This window comes from Pteropus medius, unplaced genomic scaffold (genome assembly GCF_902729225.1).
Source record: "Pteropus medius unplaced genomic scaffold, Ma_sr-lr_union100, whole genome shotgun sequence".
Taxonomy (NCBI): domain Eukaryota; kingdom Metazoa; phylum Chordata; class Mammalia; order Chiroptera; family Pteropodidae; genus Pteropus; species Pteropus medius.
The window spans coordinates 13,287,373-13,307,407 of NW_024351729.1; the positions used below are offsets into that span (position 1 = coordinate 13,287,373).

The 20,035-nt window shown below is 45.0% G+C and overlaps 1 protein-coding gene across 7 annotated transcripts in view; it reads left to right on the forward strand.

The window, feature by feature from the left end:
- The window catches only part of NRP2 (neuropilin 2), a 113,887-nt gene that overhangs the window by 78,070 nt on the left and 15,782 nt on the right, over positions 1–20,035 (forward strand). Inside the window, exons 13-16 of one of the 7 annotated variants that reach the window (XM_039844522.1) lie at positions 1,985–2,247; positions 4,061–4,157; positions 5,335–5,354; positions 14,527–16,105. In XM_039844522.1, coding sequence (XP_039700456.1) covers positions 1,985–2,247; positions 4,061–4,157; positions 5,335–5,354; positions 14,527–14,769 — 623 coding nt within the window. In that variant the 3' untranslated portion in view covers positions 14,770–16,105. Of the gene's footprint in view, positions 1–1,984; positions 2,248–4,060; positions 4,158–5,334; positions 5,369–6,454; positions 6,931–9,358; positions 9,816–11,187; positions 11,209–13,231; positions 13,283–14,526; positions 16,106–20,035 lie in introns of those variants that run through there. The other 6 variants (XM_039844528.1, XM_039844524.1, XM_039844527.1 and 3 more) reach the window with 6 other exon arrangements.

The window sequence follows — 20,035 nt, forward strand, 5'->3', positions numbered from 1 at the left end:
GGTCGGCGGGGGAGCGGGGGGCGCGTGGAGCGGCAGAAATTATAGGTGAGAAGAGAAAAAAAGATCAGGGCCCAGTGGGGAAGCCAGTTTGCCTTGAATAGAATGTGATTGATTGCCCAGGTTTGGGGCAAGGTGCCTGGGGCACAGCTGAAGTGAACAGCTAACGGCAAGTCTGACTCTACTACTTACCAGCCTCTCTACCTTGGACAAGTCACCTGAACCTTTGTCAGCCTCATATTCTTCTTCCTGCGCAAAGTAAAATTAATAAGACCTAGCTCACAAGCATACAGCAAGAATTAAATAAAATAATGCCTATGAATGTGCTTTGTAACCTGTAAAGTATTATGCAAATATGACTTATAATTATTATCATTAATAGCAGTAGTAATGAGAGCTGATAGGAGAAGCACAGGTTTAGGAGATCGTTGCGTGTCTGCTTGTGGCACCAGGGTCTCCTCCCTCAGCAGTTCACCATCATTAAAGTTCTCGGCTATAGACAGCTGCCTAGTTATCTGTGCTGACTTTGGCCTTGAAGAGGTCTCATGTTGTGGGGTATTAGACAGACATGGCTCTGGATGGTTAGAGAGATACAAGCTGGAATCCCAACTATGCATCCTAAGCTGATCTAATTTGACTTCAGCTTCCAGAGCAAGAATCCCAGAGAAGCTAACCGGAGGGGCTTTGGGGAGCCAGGGAAGAGGAGAGAGGTGGCCGGGAGGAGGGGGTAGAAGGAGCTGTGTCCTGGGCAATTGATGGGAGGACTGTCACAGACTCAGCTCTCACTGGAAACATGTCAATAGGAGTAACAACAGCAAACCAGTTGCTTCAGGGCCCTGGAGTCCTCCCCCGATGAGCCCAGAGTGTTCACAGATCCTGCTGAGTAAGAAAGCTCGGTGCACATGTCTCAGATTAGCATGATCTGGAGGTAGCTGATATGCTGGATGCGTGGTACAGGAGTGCCCCTGCCATCTCAGAGAAGCGTTCAACATAGGATGTTTCAGGGCCAAACAGAGACAGCGAGATTTTCTCCTCAAATGCCACCTTGTTCTCTGTACAAGTGGCCAGAACACTCCTGCACAAATTGGATTTGTGGGTGCAGGTCCCCACACCCATGTCCACAAACAGGAACAGAAACTCAGTCTTCTGCATTGTATCTGACGTATTTGAAAACTGATCGGCCAAAAGGCTCACTCCCCAAACATTTGATGGGGGAAGCCTTAATTTCCCAGCATGTGTATATTGTCTACTAAACACATCGCCTTTGCTAATGATGATGACAGAGCCTGTTTTCGCTGGAGCTGTGTTTGCCGGGCTGTCTGAGAAAGGTCAAGTTCAGGCCTTCCCCAGGCTGGGCATGGAAGGGAGTAGGGCCCTCTGAATCACCCCTACTCTGCCACCACCCCTTGTTCTGCTTGCAGTTGACACTAGGCTTCTGATGTTCAGTTGCCCAGGCACCATCTAGTAACACTGGTGGAGAGAGAAGGTTTTAAATGTCTTTCATTTGGACAGTGCTCAGCCAAGATGACAAAAGATCAAAGCATAAACCAACTGGCAAGAATCATCCTCTAGCAGCCACCTTGTAATTCGGTTCATTAGACTGCATTGGCCCTTTGGGTAAACCAGTGATGACTAAGATGTGGGTCTGCCCTCTTAGAATCTAGGGAGAAAAGAAAGCACAGACACAGCCAGCTGAAACATAAGGCCGACCGCACCAGGTGCCATATGTAAAAGAGGCTCAAGGAAAGTGATGCAGAGAAATGGACAGGAGGAACCGACTTGAGGTAGAGACTCAAAGGGCTTCAGGAGGTCGCAGCATTTGAATCAAGGCTCTGGAGGAGCCTTAAGAAAGGGCTGCACAACCTGGAGAACAAGATCATGAATAAACTAGACGCCCAAACTATGGTCCCTGAAGGGGCAGCAGCTGCAAACTGATGTCTTTCCCAAGCGTTTACCGGGAACCTCTGTTTGGGTTTGTTTCCACCAGATGACAAGAATTTCTTGCGGCTGCAGAGTGACGGCCGCAGAGAGGGCCAGTACGCGCGGCTCATCAGCCCACCCGTGCACCTGCCGCGAAGCCCAGTGTGCATGGAGTTCCAGTACCAGGCCACAGGCGGCCGCGGGGTGGCGCTGCAGGTGGTGCGCGAAGCCAGCCAGGAGAGCAAACTCCTCTGGGTCATCCGCGAGGACCAGGGCGGCGAGTGGAAACACGGGCGTATCATCTTGCCCAGCTACGACATGGAGTATCAGGTGGGGTGGTGACCGGGACGTGACAGGAGACGGGTACGGAGATCGGAGAGAGTCGTTGTGATCTGTGTTTCAATATTTCAGAGGGCCGTGCCCATTCATCATTAGGGAACGTGGTTAAGCGCTCCTGTTTTCATTGTGTTTCTCACGTTGCCATGGCAACTAAATGACACTCTTATTTGTTATTCAGAATGTGCCTATCTCTACACCCAGACTTGGTTCTTTGTTCCTCCTATTGCCTTTTATATTGCTGAAATCTTCTTCAGCAAATGTTTCTTCTCTCCATTTTATTTTAGATTGCTATCAGGTAGGCTGACAAAGGGACACAGAAGCCAGGGAAGTAAACACAAACAAACCCTCCACACAGAGGGAGGAGGCCTGTAGAGTCTCTCAGACTCCAAAGGGGGCAAAGGGACCGACCTCCCAGACTCATCCCAGCAAGTGTGAACACAGGAAAGGGAGGGCTGCTGTTAGCACTCGGTGGCCAGCAGACCAGGGACTCCCCTCTCTAAATGAGTGGTTTCTCTCCCAGCAGCTCCAAGAGTTGAGTTCTACTATCTCTGCCCCACAGAGCTAGAGACTGAGGCACAGATGGGTATGTGCAGCTGTGGCTGAAACTTGGGTAGGAGTAGACACCCTGTGGAAGAGGTGACTGAGAACCAGCCAAAGCATTAACCTGCTCCTCCCCAGACGAGAAGCAGCAACAGATGGCTGGTGAGGCAGCCAACTGCTCGCTTAGCTTGCCAGAGGACATGTGCTAGTTTGCAGAGAGAACCTGGGGAGGGTGAGAATGAGGAATGATTGAAGACCACAGAGCAGAGGGATGTCTGTGTACAGCCTGCAGTCACTCGAGGTTGTAAGGCAGGGGACCCTAACCCCTGGGCCATGGACTGGTACTGGGCCGTGGCCTCTTAGGAACCGGGCCACAAAGCAGGAGGTGAGCAGTGGGCAAGCAAGCGAAGTTTCGTCTGTATTTGCAGCTGCTCCCCAACACTAGCATCATCGCCTCAGCTCCACCACAGATCATCAGGTATTAGGTTCTCAGCGGAGCACCGGTCCCTGGTGCCAGAAGGGTTGGGGACCGCTATTATAAGGTGTCCTGAGTTTCTCCCCACCCCCACCTGATTCCTTACCTATAAACCTTAATGCATTGTATTGTAAGTACCTGTTTGCATTTTTGTCTCACCCCTAGGTAGTGAGATTCTCCAGACAGAGGGTCTTGTCTGTTAGGTTCGGTAACTGTCCTTATGCCTGGCACATAGTAGGTGCTCAGTAAACTATTGGTGAAGGAACAGATTATTTCCCTCTTAGCTGTAATAATGGATCCATAAGACAATGTTACCCCGAAGGCAATCTAAACCTCAACAGTATATTTCTCACCTTACCCCCACCTGCTCATGTCCTCTGAGTTTCTAAATACCTGGATTGGGCATTTGAAAGATTTATGAGAAAGGAATCTATAAAATGACTAGGGAAATTTTAATCCTCCTTTAAACATACTCTGGTTGTGGTCCTTTTAATCAACACATTCGAGTTACTGGACAACAATATCCATCACCTTGTAATATATATATTTTTAATCCCTTCAAATATGCATTTGATTTGAACCAACTCTTTTTAAATTAGGATTTCAAGCACCATAGCCATGTGGCCAACAGATGTGTACCAAGAACAGTAACACACACATGCACACCCCCACACACATACCCCCCACACACACTCGTTTTAAGCTGCAGTTAACAGAAAATTGGAAATCCTTCCAGTGTTTGGACCAGGAAGCTCAGTTAACCATGGCTCTTGTTCTTCTGGCTTCTAGATTGTGTTCGAGGGAGTTATAGGAAAAGGACGTTCGGGAGAAATTGCCATTGATGACATTCGGATAAGCACTGACGTCCCGTTGGAGAATTGTATGGGTACGTGAATATCTGTTTCTTTGTGGCTTTTCCAAATGAGACACCAAGGGCTGGGATATAGAAGAGAAGGCAGCACACCATTTTCAAACACAATGGTTACCCAGTGGGTAAGGCAGCGACCATCTCAGGTGAGGTGTGAATGTAGCTGTGTCTTAGGCCGCATTCAGGATGGGAGGCGTGTGACGAGAAGAAGTCTTATAGCCCCGTTCCCATTCAGAAATAGACTTGCACTAAGTATATGGAGATTCAGGGTGCCAAGACCCCATCATCAGACTCCAGCTTTTAGCAAAGAAAATACTAGAGGACGAGAACAACTGCCAGTCAGAATTACATGCTAGAAAGGTTTGATGGATTTAATGGAAGCCTTCACTGGTGAGCAAAAATAGTACATATGTTATATCAGAGTGATAGCATAATTACCCAAGTAGTTCTTTCACATGAACAAATTGCAGGACAAACTATGGCTTATGAAGTAGCATCTTAGATTTTGCTTTGAAGCTAATTACCTCTCATGCCCCAAATCCCAGAGTTATTGTAAGAATAAATATTGCATGCCAGGCAACCAGTGTAGAAAGGACACCATAACTGTCCCCTTGGATAGAAGTGCCAGCCCACCTGAGATGCGCACATGTTACCCAGCTCACCCCCAGGGTAGCTGACTATCTCCCATACTATCTCCCATCAGAGCCAGGGACATTCCCAAAAGCTAGATGGAATCCTGAGAAGGACTGAGACCTGCTTTCAGTCGGCAGAGTGACTGTAATAACTCACCCAGTGCTTTTTTGGGCACATGGGTCCCGGGTGTATGCATGCCTGATGATGTCAGAAGCACCTGGGACCGCCCTAGTCCCTTCAGGCAACTCTCAGGCACTGGGCATCTAAAAGTAATCCAGGCTCTGAGAAAGTAATCAGTGGTAAGTGACTGATTACAATGCTTCAGGGACCCATTACTCTATAAAGGACTTTTTGTTCCAAAGCAACTTTGAGAATCTCTACCCACCCGCCAGGCCCCATGATGATGATGTGTGAGACACACTCTAGAGCATGTGGAGGACATGGGACACTTTCCGTAGAGTATTGTAAAAGCAACTCAATGGCAGTCATCTTCATCATACCCTATGTTCACCCAATTCCTTCTTCCTCTTATCTAACTGAAATGCTTTTTTTTTTTTTCCAGAACCCATTCAGCTTTTGCAGGAGAATTTTTAAAGGTAAAAAAGAAAACAATTTTTTTTTTTTTTTTGCATGCCTTTTCCTTCCCCCCATGTGATGTGAATTCAGTGGAGGGAATAAACCTCCCAATTTAACAAATCTCACAAGAGAAAATAGACGCCATACCTTTCCACCGCTAGATGGCACCAGCAACACCTTTAGGTGCCAGGAAAGGGGGATTGAGATCCTCACTGTCTCTCGTTTAATTAAACTTTAGAAACCTATAATAGAGACAAATAGGTTACAGATAAACCTTTCAGCCTTGCATTGTCCAGTGGAGAGCAATGAGGCTGAAAATGCATGAGCAGTGAGGAAGGAGAGGCTGTGGGGACACTGAACACAGAAAAAAATCAGGAGTAAATTAAAAGTGAAATGAGGTGGCAATGATTTATTTTAGCCTGAAGATGGTTTCTTTCCAGTTCCAGGGTACCAAGGCAGCAGTCTCAATTAACCCTCAGTGAGATACAGTGGCAGGCAGTTTTGTGAGGGAAAGTTAGAGAAAAGACACAAAGTGATAATCCTAAAGTGGAAAAGTTGCAGATTCAGGAGCTGGTGTCTAAATAAAGGGAATAAAGAGGCACATTTGACGATTGGAGTTAGAGCACTTTAAATAGAGGACTGAAAAACAGAAAAGGACATTTTCTCCCTAATAAAGTAAAGAAAGAACAGAGCAAAGAGAGAAGAATTTGAGATGATTGCCTCATCCAGGGGGACAAAAAGCCTTCCAAGCTGGGGGGATGGTCATGCCTGTGCTGTTGTAATGCGGTGCGTTTCACATTTTGCCCTCTTTGCAATCCAGTTAGTTGCTGCTGAAGCTTCCACCCAGGTTCCAACGCCAAGTGTTTAGAAGCCACTCGAAATGCTTCGCCTCAGTTGGCCTGGGTGTAAAAGCACACTCCGAGACACTCACCCTCACCTAGCAACGGGGTTTTCATAACCTAGTTTATGCACACAAATGTGAGGGTTGCTGGGCCCTGTTTGTACTGGCCTTGACCTTATAGGTGACAGCATTTCAGAGATAAGGGAAAGTCAGTTTTATATCTGAAGTCTAGACTCGTTATCTTCACTCTCATTAATCTGTCCAGCTCCTGGCTAGAAAGAGATGAATTCCTGGCTTGTCACCTAGATGCGATCTCTGACACCAAATCATCTCGCCTAATTTGCCACTCATCACCCGCAGCTCTGAGACAATAGATGAGGAAGATCCCAGCAGAATCGAGAATGGCAGACCCCAGTAGAATAGCTTTTCTTTCCTTCTCACCGTGCGTTGCCCCCCTGAACCCCATCCCTACTCCCCATGGCACATTTTGAAGTATTAAGAGTATCCATGTGCCTATGTTGGTGCTTTGTGAGTGTGAGATTTATGTTAATGCGAACCTAAAGTATTGGAAAGAAAGCTGAGGCCAAAACTGACCGACTTGGATTACAGTCGAATTCAAGTTCTATCCTTCAGGACCCAAGGTAATGTTGATGTTGGGGAAGTGGAACCTGCTTGTGTTGTTTTCACTGGACTCTTATTGGTTGTTGAGACTCAAAGGCCCCTGGAGAGGCTGGTTAAAGACTTCTCGCCACTGCCACAGACATTGTTCTGTGTGAGCACGCATGCCTGGGTCCATGACTGACAGGTATGGTGGCTGAGTGCTTTGCTTCTGTAAGAGAATAAACAAAGCAGGGCACACGTGCTCTCCTTGAGGCTGTGTTTACCGTGAGGCTTCACAGTCCAGTCATGTTCTCTCATAAAAAAAAATATAAATAAAATATCATCGGAGCCACAGTGCTCAGTTAGCCAAAATAAACACACGGCTTAGTGACTTAAAGGTAAGAATTTCCAGTGCGTTCCCGGTGGCTGATTTGGGGCTTAAGCAAAGGCAGAGCACAAGTGGCGTGGATTGGCCCACAGTTGATGTCTTGGGAGATAACAAGCATCTTTGGAAAGAGGAAACCAAGTCTTGGGGAGCAGAGACTTGGCCAGGGAACACAGAGTCAAGAGCAGGACTGGAACTGAGAATGGACAATTTTAATCACACTGGCAAATTTTGCATGCAACTTTGACTTGGTAGCCAGATGAACACAGGGGCACATGGTCTTCGTTTGGGCTGAAGCCCGTTTGACCTCAGCATGCATCTCTGTGTTTTGATTCAGGCAAAGCTTTCCATTTGGGAGAGAAAAGAGGACCATTTGCTCTATCTAACCCAGTGACTGACATACGGTTCCTCTGTTGGTCAGGGCAGAGGCAGTCTTCTCGGTGGGGGCGTGAGTACCTTGGGATTAAATCAGCCTTTTCACTCAGAAAGGGAAACAAAGAGCAATCAGGTTTGGACAGGCAAGATATGGAAAGTCGATGGTAAAACACTATTAAGAGTAGGCATTTACATTGTTAGTATGTTTTTCGAATCCGAGAGTTTTTTCTCATTATAAATTAACCATGAAACAGAAGCATTCTCATCCTTTAGGAGAGACCACTGTGTAGTAGGTAAATCTTTAGGGAAATGCAATAAAAGTGGCCTCTGGATCTGGGCTTATTAGGTATTCTTGATCTTTTATATTTTGAAGTGTCTTTCATTTTCTGCCTCTTGTTCGTTTCTTGCCATGAAACCTGTTCTTTTTATTCAAATCACCTTGTGTTTTCTGCTTAGTGTATATACTTTGATTGTATATGAGGGTGTGAGTCAGTAGTGAAGAGAAACAAGCCATAGAAAAAAACAAAAAACAACAAAAAAAACTGTTTCGAGAAGGGACCAGGAAAAGAGAGAATGAATAAGCTGTGTTGTCATGTGATCTTTAAAAAGATTTTTTTCTTGTTGTTATGAGTCACATTTTAAACAATGTAGCCTGAGTGTGCATTTTTCTTTCTTTTTCTTTCTTTCTTCTTTCTTTCTTTCTTTCTTTCTTTCTTTCTTTCTTTCTTTCTTTCTTTCTTTCTTTCTTTTTAAAAGCACTGGCTATAAACATCATAGGGTCATGTATCTTTTTCTAGAATTTGAGCTTTAACAAGTGAAAAACTGTGTAAGGGGAAAAGAAAATAAAACGAAAAGTGGTGTAATTAAGGTGATGGATTATTTCCTCTTAACCAATACTTTCTTTTTTCAATAAAAGAAAAAAGAATAATAAGAAGCAAGTAAAAATATATAAAGCTCATCATCAGAGTTCTGTAGTTGTTGCTGCGGGTAGGGTGGGGAGGTTTAACGCCTCACAGCGGACACAAGAGTTCTTATTCATGTTAGTGGGCTTTGAACCAAGCAGGACAGAGAGACTGGGTTTGAGACCCTTCCCATTGGAGGCCCGTAGACATCCCAGGCATGTGTACATTTGTGGAAGGTGGTTGTTAGAGGAATTCAGAACTGCTGTGTCTACCACGGATGGATGCTAAAAGGAACATCTCCTTTTTTATCTCCTGTTAACAACTGTGAATGTGCATTTGATGTCTCAGACCAGTTCTGAGGGGCGTGGGCCCCACCTCGTGGGTTCACTTTCTGTGGTCCTCCACAGTTTCCATCGAGGTGAAACGAGGAGAAAGTGAACATCAAAGGCGTTTCTAGTGGGCTCAGAAGAGAGCAGTCTTAAACCCATTTTGGAGTCGCGATAGATCTGGCAAGGGTTTGGCTCTCTATGCATCAGGTTTTGAGTTCTGTTTACTTGGTGCCAACTGGCCCTCCTGTCACTTCCCACCCCCTCTCTCCGTTTTCATACCCACCCTCATCTCCCTATTGGCTGCCTCCCAGAGCCTTTAGCTACCAGCGTAATGGCCCCCATCCCAGGCAAAGGACCCGGGTTGGCCTCAAACTCCTGCTCTCCTTGGCTTCTTTTCTCCTACGGCTCTCTCCACTAGAAGCACTCCTGAGAAGCAGTGAGGGTTAAATGGCAGTTATGCACGTAATCCTCTGATGAAAGGCAGAGACGTTATTCCAAAACTCTGCCAGGGTTCCAGATAGGCAGCTGCGCTGTATGACTCCTTCTCCTTGCCGCCCCACCCCCCCTTACGTCTCCAGCTGCCAGATGAAGACTAGGTGTTGCTGAGCAAGGAAGCCTGGAAATCAAATGTGTGTAAACCCGGTAACTGCTTGGCTGCCATTGCTTCGCCTAAGGGGGACACTGAGGCATCCTGTGTGAGGTTCGCTTGTGCAGGCTACCTCTCCTGTCACAGAGGCCTGGGACATCCCCTCCCTGCAAGTTTACCATTCATCTAAACAGCTGCCAACGTCGATTTGTCTAAGGAAAGAAGAACATTTTTCTCGCCAGCTTTTCTTCTCTCCAAGAACAGAAAAGACAAGCCTCAGTTTAGAGAAAGTAACATAAGTGCCACTAAAGAGATAAGAGTCCAAGGCTTCAGCCAGCAAAACCGCAGATCTGAATTTAGGGGCATCTTATTTATTTATTTAGTCAACAAAATAAGTAAAACTTTTATTCAAGCAAGTGCAGTACAGTGCAGTAAAATTTCAGATTTTTGAAAAAGAAAGAAAATATTTTTAATACTTCATATCTTTGTACAGATTTTGTAGATTCGTGTCTATTCACCCACTAAGCATAGAATCCCCTGGAGGTGAAATATTTTAACAAAGTTAGAACACCAACACAGAAGGTTCTTTTTATATAGGTCCATGTTTTATGTTAAAAAAAAAAAAAAAAGAAAAAAAAAAAGAAAGAAAAGGCATTTTAGGTAGATGGAGGGATCAGCGCCGTTTCTGCTACACTAGTAAAAACCTTCCAGTGACCCTCCATCCACTGCTCGTAGGCAAATCAGAATCATTTCTCAGGGATATATTGCATTTTTACACTCTTTTTCCAAACAGACCACATTCTTCTATCTTCTGTAAACTTTTCTAGAGGAGCCAACCTTTTTTGGGGGGGGGGACTTGTTTAATCTCACCAATTAAATAAACCTTTTTATCTGAAATGCCCCTTCACCGACACTTTATTTTCAACCTGTACAAAATGGACTCCATAGACAGGCCGGGCCTAAAACTGTTCTTTTTTGCAATGAGCCTTTTTTTTTTTTTCTTTTCTCTTCTTAGAGAGACGACTCACCATTGTTGACTTTCGAAACATTTCTTAGGAAACCTGGGTGACTCCCTCCAGGTCCAGAGGACATGTTGCAAACTTAGCTGTAGCAGGTGCTTTCTCTTTTTCGTGATCCAGTGAGAACCGGACTTGAATGAGACAGGCCTCGGCCAGGTTCCAATGGAAGTGGGCAGTGGAAAGGGAGAGGGCTGCTTCCTGCTCAAGGAAGGGTCACACACTTTTCCGTGAAAGGCCAGGTAGCACATAAGCTGGGCTTTATGAGACTCTGTGTCACAAGCACAAAGGCAGCCATAAGCAGTATGTGAACAAAGGAGGGAGGCTGTGTTCTAAAATGTACAAAATAGGCTGCGGGCCACATTTGACCTACAGGCCGTTGTGATCCGAGCCCTGGGCTGTACTTCCGCCCCGACCCTGCCACTCAGTAGTGGCGGAACTCCTCCTGAGGCCTCTGGGTGCTGTTCTGCTCTCCTCCTCAATTTCCCTCCAGGTCAAACCGGAAGAAAATCACCTATCCTCTCAAGTTTTCAGGTCTCCCATCTCAGAGTCATGCGAAATAAACAAGATAACTCACATGAGGCCGGTAGCCCAATGCTCACCACAAAAGCAATGCCCACTCATCGTAGCCATTTTTCTGGCCACAGTTCCCAATTGTATACTAATCCAATAACCCTATTTGTACAGTGAGAATGGAAGGAAAACTACCTACTGTGTACTTTTTCTCCTCATTATCTTCCTTCAGGTTTGTTTCTCAAAATTCAGATTATTTGCATTCACATCGCTCCTTCTCCAGAGGGCTCAGAACCTTTACAGATGAAAGCCTGTTCATCCTTGCAAATACACTTGTTATTGGCTCTTTAAATATCTGTTTCTCATCATCTCACACAAGGAGAAAAGTGTGTGGAGAATTGGGCCAGAGGTGGGGAGAAAGTAATGAAAAATAATTCAGGAGTTGATTTTCCAATTGGGATGGGCGGTGCTGGGGGAGAGAGATGTAGGTGGTAGAAGTTGGAGCAATCGAAGGGAATTTTTGCCAGAGAATATGAATGTTGCTCCAGAATACATGCCTCCATCCATCCATTCATCCATTCAATATTCGCTGGATAGCTGCTATTGTCTGGGAAGGTGCTTTTAAAAGGGATTTAACCCCTACTGATCTATTACCTCTCTCTTCTGGCAAACCACAGCCTCATTAGCATGCAGCCCTTGAAAGCTGCCACAGAAGCCAGATTCCAAGCCAGCAACCGACCTGCCTGTGGGAGTTGAGTCTCTTTAGCTGGAGAACAATCTGAGAAACTGGCCCCCAACTACAGGTCACCAATAGTTGCCTGTGGGGGACAAGGGAAGGGTTATTAGGTGTATCCTCTCTTTTCCCACTCCCTTAACTTTAAAAGCACCAACTCATATAGTATGTTTTCTCATTTCTCCAAACAGATGTCCAAGGAAAACGTTGAAGGAGCCAATATAATGTCTCCCAATGGCTTTTGCCACTAGAATTGTCTACATGTTGATGATTGCTAGGAAAGGGGAAGAGGGCCTTATCCCTAAAGAGGAGTTTGTCTCTCGAAGTGAAGCAGAACTCTGAGGCCAGGGGTTTATTTCTGATTCCAAATAGGTCATCCACATCTTGTGATTTCGCCTTCTTCCAGCTAGATCCACCCCACTGTGCCCCAACTTTGACTCTATCATAAGAAACATGAGGAGTAGCATCAAGGCTACATCCTCCCTCACTCAGCCCCACCACTTTGAACCCTGGATGGTGTATTTAATGTTGAAAACCAGCGTTTTGGCTGAAAGAAAGCAAACTTTTGAATTGAGACTAGGTGGTGATCGAGGGAATGTGGACAGTTGTGACCGTTTTTCACTTGACAAAAATTTGTGTTCCTGCCTTTGGGGTCTGGTCAGGTGCTTCAGATGGGGAGTTAATCTCTGCGAATTTATCACCTTCTTTTCCTCTCACGGGTGAGCTGCAGCTTCGTTAGTGGGCAGCCCTCACTGTGGAGCCAAATCAAAATCAGAGGCAAATCTGAGGACAGCCTTTGGGGAGGGTGGGTGGCACTGAGCAACTTTGGGTCATCCCTGCACACTTTGCTGCTTCTCGTGCATTCTTCTGAGCCCACGTGAAAATCCAACAGCAGGATGGTTGCCAGGCAGCAGATACTCTCGGTGACCTGAATAATGAGTTAACACTAGTTCACTGCGACTCTGGCCATTTCAGGGAGCGGTTTTCAGCACTTTGCTTTTCCTTTCTCTGTTCCTATGCATAACTTTTAATATGGAGAGAGACTGGGGCCGGGGGGAGGAGAGAGAGGAGCGCTTTCAGTAATCAAATTATTAAAAGAGAGAAATGGTTTCGGAATAAAGAAAATAGAGTAGGTGGTGATGAAGATGGCAATGTAGACAGGGGCATGGTGGGGGTCGTGGGATTCTGAGGTCCTTTCCATCCCAGGGGTTGTGCATGTGGCTGCCAGGGTGTATACTGTGTGACACGTCATCATGAAAGCTCCTCCTACACTGTGGCACTTCTGGTGGCCCGAGGAGCATCAAGGAACCCTGCACCTTAGCATAGCGGATCCTTAAAACTAGAGGAAGTAGTGATTAAGATCTGGGAGGGTGGGCAGGCTCTAAGAGATTTTTCAAGAAAAATGCTCTCGTTTTTCTACCACTTCTGAGAAGACGCCAGAAAGTCTGACCCACCCCTCAGCTATTACCCAAATCAAAGAGAGGCGTTCTGGTGTTCAGGCTGGAGGAGTGGGCAAACGCTGGCTCAGAACTAGAAGTCTTTTCCTCAGTTCAGTCTTTGATCACAAGCATTTATGGAGCACCTTCTTTGTGCATACCCTAAGGTGGAAACCAAGATGAGAGTGAATTCATCTGCTTGAGGAGCTCCAAGTCTCATGGGGGAAGCCTGAGAATGTAAACAAGCCCGGTCTGCATCTTGAGCAGAGACACACCCACAGAGTAGGACCAGCGGTGCATGAGGAAGGCAGCAGTGTGGCCATGGCTCCCCACTGGGGTAGCTCATGGGTGGAGAAGATACATCCTTGTGGCCACCGGCACTTGATGTAAGCAGCTAGGGAGGAATTTTTCATAGGTTAAGCATGTATCATTTTTCAGAAGTAAAGATCATGTCTGGTGTTGGCAAGCTCCAAAGCTCCTCGTCCCATTTGGGGCCAGATTCTCATCTGATGTAAATCTTTGGGAGAATCAAGTTGTAGCACTGTTTTGCATCAAGTGGGACTCTAGCCAGTCTTTCCCCAGAGTTACCCTGGGCTTAAATTGACTCGAGCATTTCCATGGCAACCAGAGGCCAGCCAGTGAATGTGGTCGCCTTCTAAATCCTCCGCTAGCTTCTCTTCCCTCCTGTCTTGCTGGTGAGTAAGAGCCATCTCCCTCCTTCGCTTTCACCCACTCTCGCTCCCACACGCCCACTATGATTTCGTGCCCACATTCTTTTGTCATAACATCCTTCCAATCAGATTTTAAGATCCTCCATCCAATTAAAGGAAAAAAAAACGAAGATTCTTTAGTCATTGCTTGACAGTGAATTGACCTGCTTAGACAAGACCAGGCTGAGTTCAATGGGCATGGAAGCCTTGGCAAGCCAGAGTGGAATTCACCTTCAAGTTTAGCCAGCCTAATTAATACACTGTTTGAGAATTCTGGCCAGCCAGACGAAATACTGAATTTCCACTCATTCAGGGAATCAGAAGTCATTTCAACATCATTTACTCGTGGGTACTCCTGTGTGTGTGTGTGCGTGTGTGAGAATTATAACACTGCTATGTATTACAGGATAATTGTGGTTGAGCAGAAGAAAAGAGCTTTAATCATACAACTCGGCTGACTCCCATACTTACTACTTACTTGCCGTATAATCACTGTTCTTTTAACCTCTCTGAGCCTCTATTTCCTCATCTATAAAATGGGTCTGATAGTACCTACCTCATAATGTTGTGATCAATCATTTAAAAGTGCTTGGCACAAACTAAATGCTGAGTACCATCTAATTCCCCTGTCTCCTTCCCTATCCACTCCAAAGCATGTATGTGTTCCCCCCCGCCCCGCCTTTTTTTTTAATTAATTTTTTGATTACCCTGCATGCTCAGCCTAGCAACACTCTTCTGTGTCTCTCCACCAGGGGGCACCCTCCTACCAGGGACCGAGCCCACAGTGGACACGGTGCCCGTGCAGCCCATCCCAGCCTACTGGTATTACGTTATGGCCGCCGGGGGCGCCGTGCTGGTGCTGGTCTCCGTCGCGCTGGCCCTGGTGCTCCACTACCACCGGTTCCGCTATGCGGCCAAGAAGACAGATCACTCCATCACCTACAAAACCTCCCACTACACCAACGGGGCCCCTCTGGCGGTGGAACCCACCCTAACCATTAAGCTAGAGCAAGACCGCAGCTCGCACTGCTGAGGGCCGAAGCAAGGACAGCACCCAAAACAAACGAGAAAGACTGCAAACACGTTGCCTCGATTTTGCACTTTTTTCTCCTCGCCTAGTTTCTGTGTGAACTCAGACATGTCTCTCTTGGGGCACAAACCCTGTGCGCTCTCATCCATCCCGACCATTCTCCTTGGGTTCTTTTTTTTGTTTGTTTCCTCTCTTTTGTTGATTCCAAACCAACCAACCCCAACTCTAATGCTGCATCTTGGACTATGAGAAGAGATACACCCCTAAGCACTTCACAACTCAAGGCTCAGCTGGTTTTCTTCCAGAGACTGGTTCCCTGACTCTTCCCCTTGCCTTATCCCATACCTCCTCTCGGTGGGCAGTCTGCCAGGAGACTTGAGGGGAAACCTGGATCTGTGTGTTTGTACATAGTATACATTTGTGCGTGTGAAGAGCTCTCTGTGTGCGTGAGTGTGAGAGAGGGAGCCTGGTTCATTGTGGGGGGGCGGGGAGTGTGCGGGTGTGTTCAGAGAAGGCCCCTTTAACTCTTGTGTTACTTCTCCGGGGGTACATTTTACAAGAAAATAATATACTGTTCTAGTTTTGTTTACTTGGAGAAGAGATTGAAGCTTTTTGTTGCCTTATCTAGCTCTGGCTGGGTTTCTGTTGGCTACCATTGTCATCTCCAGGTACCTAAAAAACTAGAGGCCACATGAAATGAAATGTGGCCCTTCCCATCCCTATCCCCATTCCCCACCCACCTGACCCAAGAGAAAGGTTCCCCCAAAGCACTCAGACATGACCCCTTGTCAGGTCTCCTGGCGTCTTTAAAGTAACAAGACAACAGCCATTGGGTGCAACTGGAACCTTCTCTACTTCCAACCCTGAAGCAAATCTGTCTCATGTTGCCTTATAAAAGAGAAGCTCATAATGAATGTTTAGCTATTATCAGTTCAATCCAATCTTGGAATAAGTCATAGAGAATAACGAAACTGAGACTGATGTAGGAAGAGCAGTAGCTTGTTTAAGTTGAGAGCAGGAGGAGGTAGAGGAGATGGAAGGACTGAAACGTCTTTTAAAAGTCTCCTCACCCGAGGGGAATCATTGTGCCCAATTTGGGATGGAGCTGAGTAAGAAAGCTACCCGTATTCTTCGGTATATCGGTCATTGTAATAGCATTTGTAAAATATGGGGGAAAAGGGATCATTTGCTTTTCTTTCATGGTGTTAATGTGTGCCTGAATCTTTAGCCACTAAATTGTAAGGCTGTCCACCTGACTTATTTGAATATTATGAGAGAATAAAGAGTCATCTTTTTTTTTTTTTTAATGTACCAATGTGCTACCCCTTAAAGCATTTGTAGCATCTGGCAAATACACCCTCATAGGCTGGCATGGCATTTCCAGATGTGGCTGCATCGTCAGGAGAAGGTATAATGAAGATAAACCCGTTGCTGCCCATTTGTCCTGTCTAAGCAACACAAGGAAAGGGATGTTGGAGATAAATGGCCTAAAGATATTGTACAAAAGATAGATTCAATAATGAAGTCAATTTCATTGATAGAAAATGCATGTTTTCATGAGATTCTCAGTATGCTGGGGCTCAGCCTTGGAGGTGTTTATTTCGCACCTTCCTTCTAGAAATCCACTGGGGAAGTATAAGATTCTCTCCAAAGATGGTTGCCTAGGCTAAAAGCCTCAAGGTACCTTCAGAGAACAAAATACTAATGATTGATTTTTTTTTTTTTTTTTTTGGCTGCTTGGGAGAGACTTTTAGCATTCGGTTGGTCTCTCCAGCACACATACTTTCACATCTGGTTTGTTTCATCCTCCTGAAAGAATGGTGCTCTCCCACTCTTATTCTATTTCAAAGAACTACTCTGTCTCAACCACGGCAGCCCTGCCAAGAAAAGAAAAAAGATGAAAGGCTAGCGTATGAGCTACCTTGAGATTTCAAGAAGTGTCCTACCCCAGCTGAAGATGGGAAAAGAAGCAAGGAGAGGGAGGAGGGGCGGGAGCCCATGATACCACATGATGATTTCTGTGCCAGTCACTAAGGGCTTTTTATCTCAGGTGTCCACATACAGTTGTGCATTTGGGGCCAGGCATTCCCTCAAAATGACTGACATCCTTGTAGGTGCCCCATGGAGGTGTGGTGTCAGGAAATTACACCTGGAAAATCCAGCCAGTATAGCAACTGTCTGAGTTACCATATACCCTTGAGGATTTCCCTTCTTCAAAAGAAGATGACAACAACTTTGTGAATTTGCTGTATCTTTATCTGATGCCCCATGTGGCATTATCTTTATGTACTTGCCATAGTTGAGAATATGAGACTGCTCAAATCTTCATGAATCCCATGAGGCACTTCAGCTGGGGATGTCACACTTTCTCTCTCTCTCTCTCTCTCTCTCTCTCTCTCTCTCTCTCTCTCTCTCTCTTACCTACTCTCTCGCTCTCTCTCCTCTCAGCCCCAGCCACTTTCATAGTATTATCTAGGTACTATGCTGAAAGGGCAGCTCTGCTACAAAATCATGCCTTGCAGCTTTAAAAAGAAAAATTCTTTATTTAATGGAGGGAAGGGTCATTCTCTTCTAAGAAAAATATACTGGACAGGTGAATGCATGCATGCATGTGTTTAGAGTTGCTTCTCAGAAGACAAAGAGGTGATAGCAACTAATAAAATATAAACAAATGAATGAATGAATTGAAGGTCTAGCTCCGGGTGGTAAAGTTTTTGCCTTAGTAGAGGTTTCACGTGAATAGACGCAGGAGGGAATCCCTTATCGCTAGGGTGAAAAATCTTTTCCTTGGTATTATGCTAGCAATTGCAATCCCCTAATAGCTGATAAAGGCAGAAAAGGGGGGAAAAAAGAAAAAAAAAGATCACAGCATTGCCACTGACAAAACAGGAGGCTAAAAACAAAATTGTCTTTTGTCTTATCCCACATTTTTGGGATTAAAGCCAGAATAGGATTGGAAATCCAGTAACATTTCTGAGGTTAATACTCCATCTTTAGAAAGACTCTGTCTTGAAAATGGAACTAGCAGGCAAGCAAACACCTAAATAATCAAAAATGACCAAAGAACAACAAGACAAGAAAAATTTAAAATTTTAACTTCCTATTCTTATTTCCTCTCCCTATAACTGTGACAACTCTTGCATTGCTCAGTTGCCTGTGTGTCAAATAACTTGTGAACATTGGAAACTATTTGAAAATGTATTGTGTGGAATGTAATAAAATGATGATATTTTTATACAAACATCTGGGTTTTTTTTCCCCCTTTGCCTGTGAGAACAAAGTTGAAATGTAGGCTTTGAACAAACTGATGTTTTCGAATTTTACACGTTGCCTTCTGAGCTGCAGGGCATTTCTGTGGGAGGTAGGTGGGTTTTTCTCCTTGAGGCTGAATGCCAGCTTTTCTTTTTTTTTTTTTTTAATATTTATTACTGCTTGTTAGGAGTTTTATCCAATTTGTGCAGCGGAGCCAACTTTTATGATTGGTGTGGGATTTTGCAAAAGTTGCTAAGTGCTAAATTGCTCAAAGTGATTTCCACAAAATTTCTCTTGATGGCAAACCCCTGGAGATTGGACTTTACTTTCAAAGGGTCCTCTAAGGAAATGGGACCTTTGAGGCTGAATCATGTACTCAGCTCTACGGAGACAGATTACTTCCTTGGGAAGAGAAGTGGCGATGTCTTACCTTTCGCCTACCAAATTATTACTTCCGGGGGAACCTCCATCTCCAGTTTATGAGCACTTCCCCAGACAAAATGAGAACTTGTTGCATGTTCAAGGCTCGAAAATATTTCAGACTTCATTTTGGAGCAAATTATTATATGATCATTGTGAAACTGGAACAATCGGGGTAGAAAAGTTTATAAAAGAAACATTCCTTCAACTCATTGAGGAGAGAGGCTTGGGGAGACTTACTCAATAAGCCAGATCTTAATGACAAATATTTTTCTTCGGTTCTCCTCTTTGGATAGTTAGCGATTAGTTATATAAAATATTTCTATCAGAGGGGGATTAGGAGAAAAAAATCTAGGAACTACAACCTCCAGCTGTTCAGTGTTTCTAGAATGTGGTCAAAAAGAGGTCGTAGAAGGATTTTCTACCATCCCTTATTCAGGGGGTGTATTAGGAGCATTTCATCAACACAGGAAACACTCAGGAGTCCAAGAAGGTCTTAAGGAGAGGGGCATGTCCAGAAGATCCTATTTCTGCCAGAGTACTGCTTTTTTTCCCCTTCTTTAAACCTAGATCCAGGAAAGAATGCTTTTACAGCCATGAAACCTATCCAACTTGCGCTAAAAGGAAACAGGCTTCTGGTTTTCGGATCTTACAGGAAGCTCTTTTAGTACATATCGTTCAGTATAGATGTCACTATTTGTCCTCTGCAGGAAAATACAGTAGAATGTCCATGATTAGAGCTTTGTTCCTCTAATGACAAGCAAAATTACCCATTTCGTCTAAATAACATTTGGCTTTCCTAAAAGCCATTTGTTCCCATTAGTAAGGGATGAAATGAAAGTATCTCAAAAGTATTTCTTTCAGGCAAAGACCTAGACTCGGTCAACATTTTCCTGAGGTGGCCTGGGACCAAATTTGCCAGACTAAATTAAATTAGCCAGCGCTTCTGTTTCGTTAGCCTTTACTGTTTTTGGAACCACTTTTAAGAATTTCATCACTGCTCTTCCTGCCTTGGTTCTAGTCCCAAAGCTTATTCCAGAGGTACTCTCTCTTCCCCATAAGGCAGACCATTAGGATTCTAATCTTAGGCATCAAACACAGCACTTATCAGCGTGGTATTTCAGACCGAGCTCGAGCATAAATGTTACAGAAATTGTGTTTCCATGCATCATAAATACCAGATGTCAAGGCCCAGTATGGTGTGTTTTGGATCCTACCTGGCCTTTTATGATGGTTTAAATGTGCGTTCTCACTGTTGAAACAAGACCCTGTCCTCCTAGCCCAGAAAACCAAGGCCCAGAGATTCTGCTGTGGCATGGTGTTTGTTTTCCTCGCCCCTCTTTACTGACTCTACAGTTGTTTTGCACAAACATCGTGGCCTTTCTGTAATCTTTGATGAAAAGAGCTCTATTTTTAAGTTTTGATTTGTCTGCGTTATGGGCTACACATCTGAGCCAAACTGCAGATCTGTCAGTGCAGCTTGGTTTACGCTCTTTAATTGTGCACGTTGCTGGGGCTCTCACAGCTGTAGTTTGCCTTTCATCCCCTTCAGTGATGGC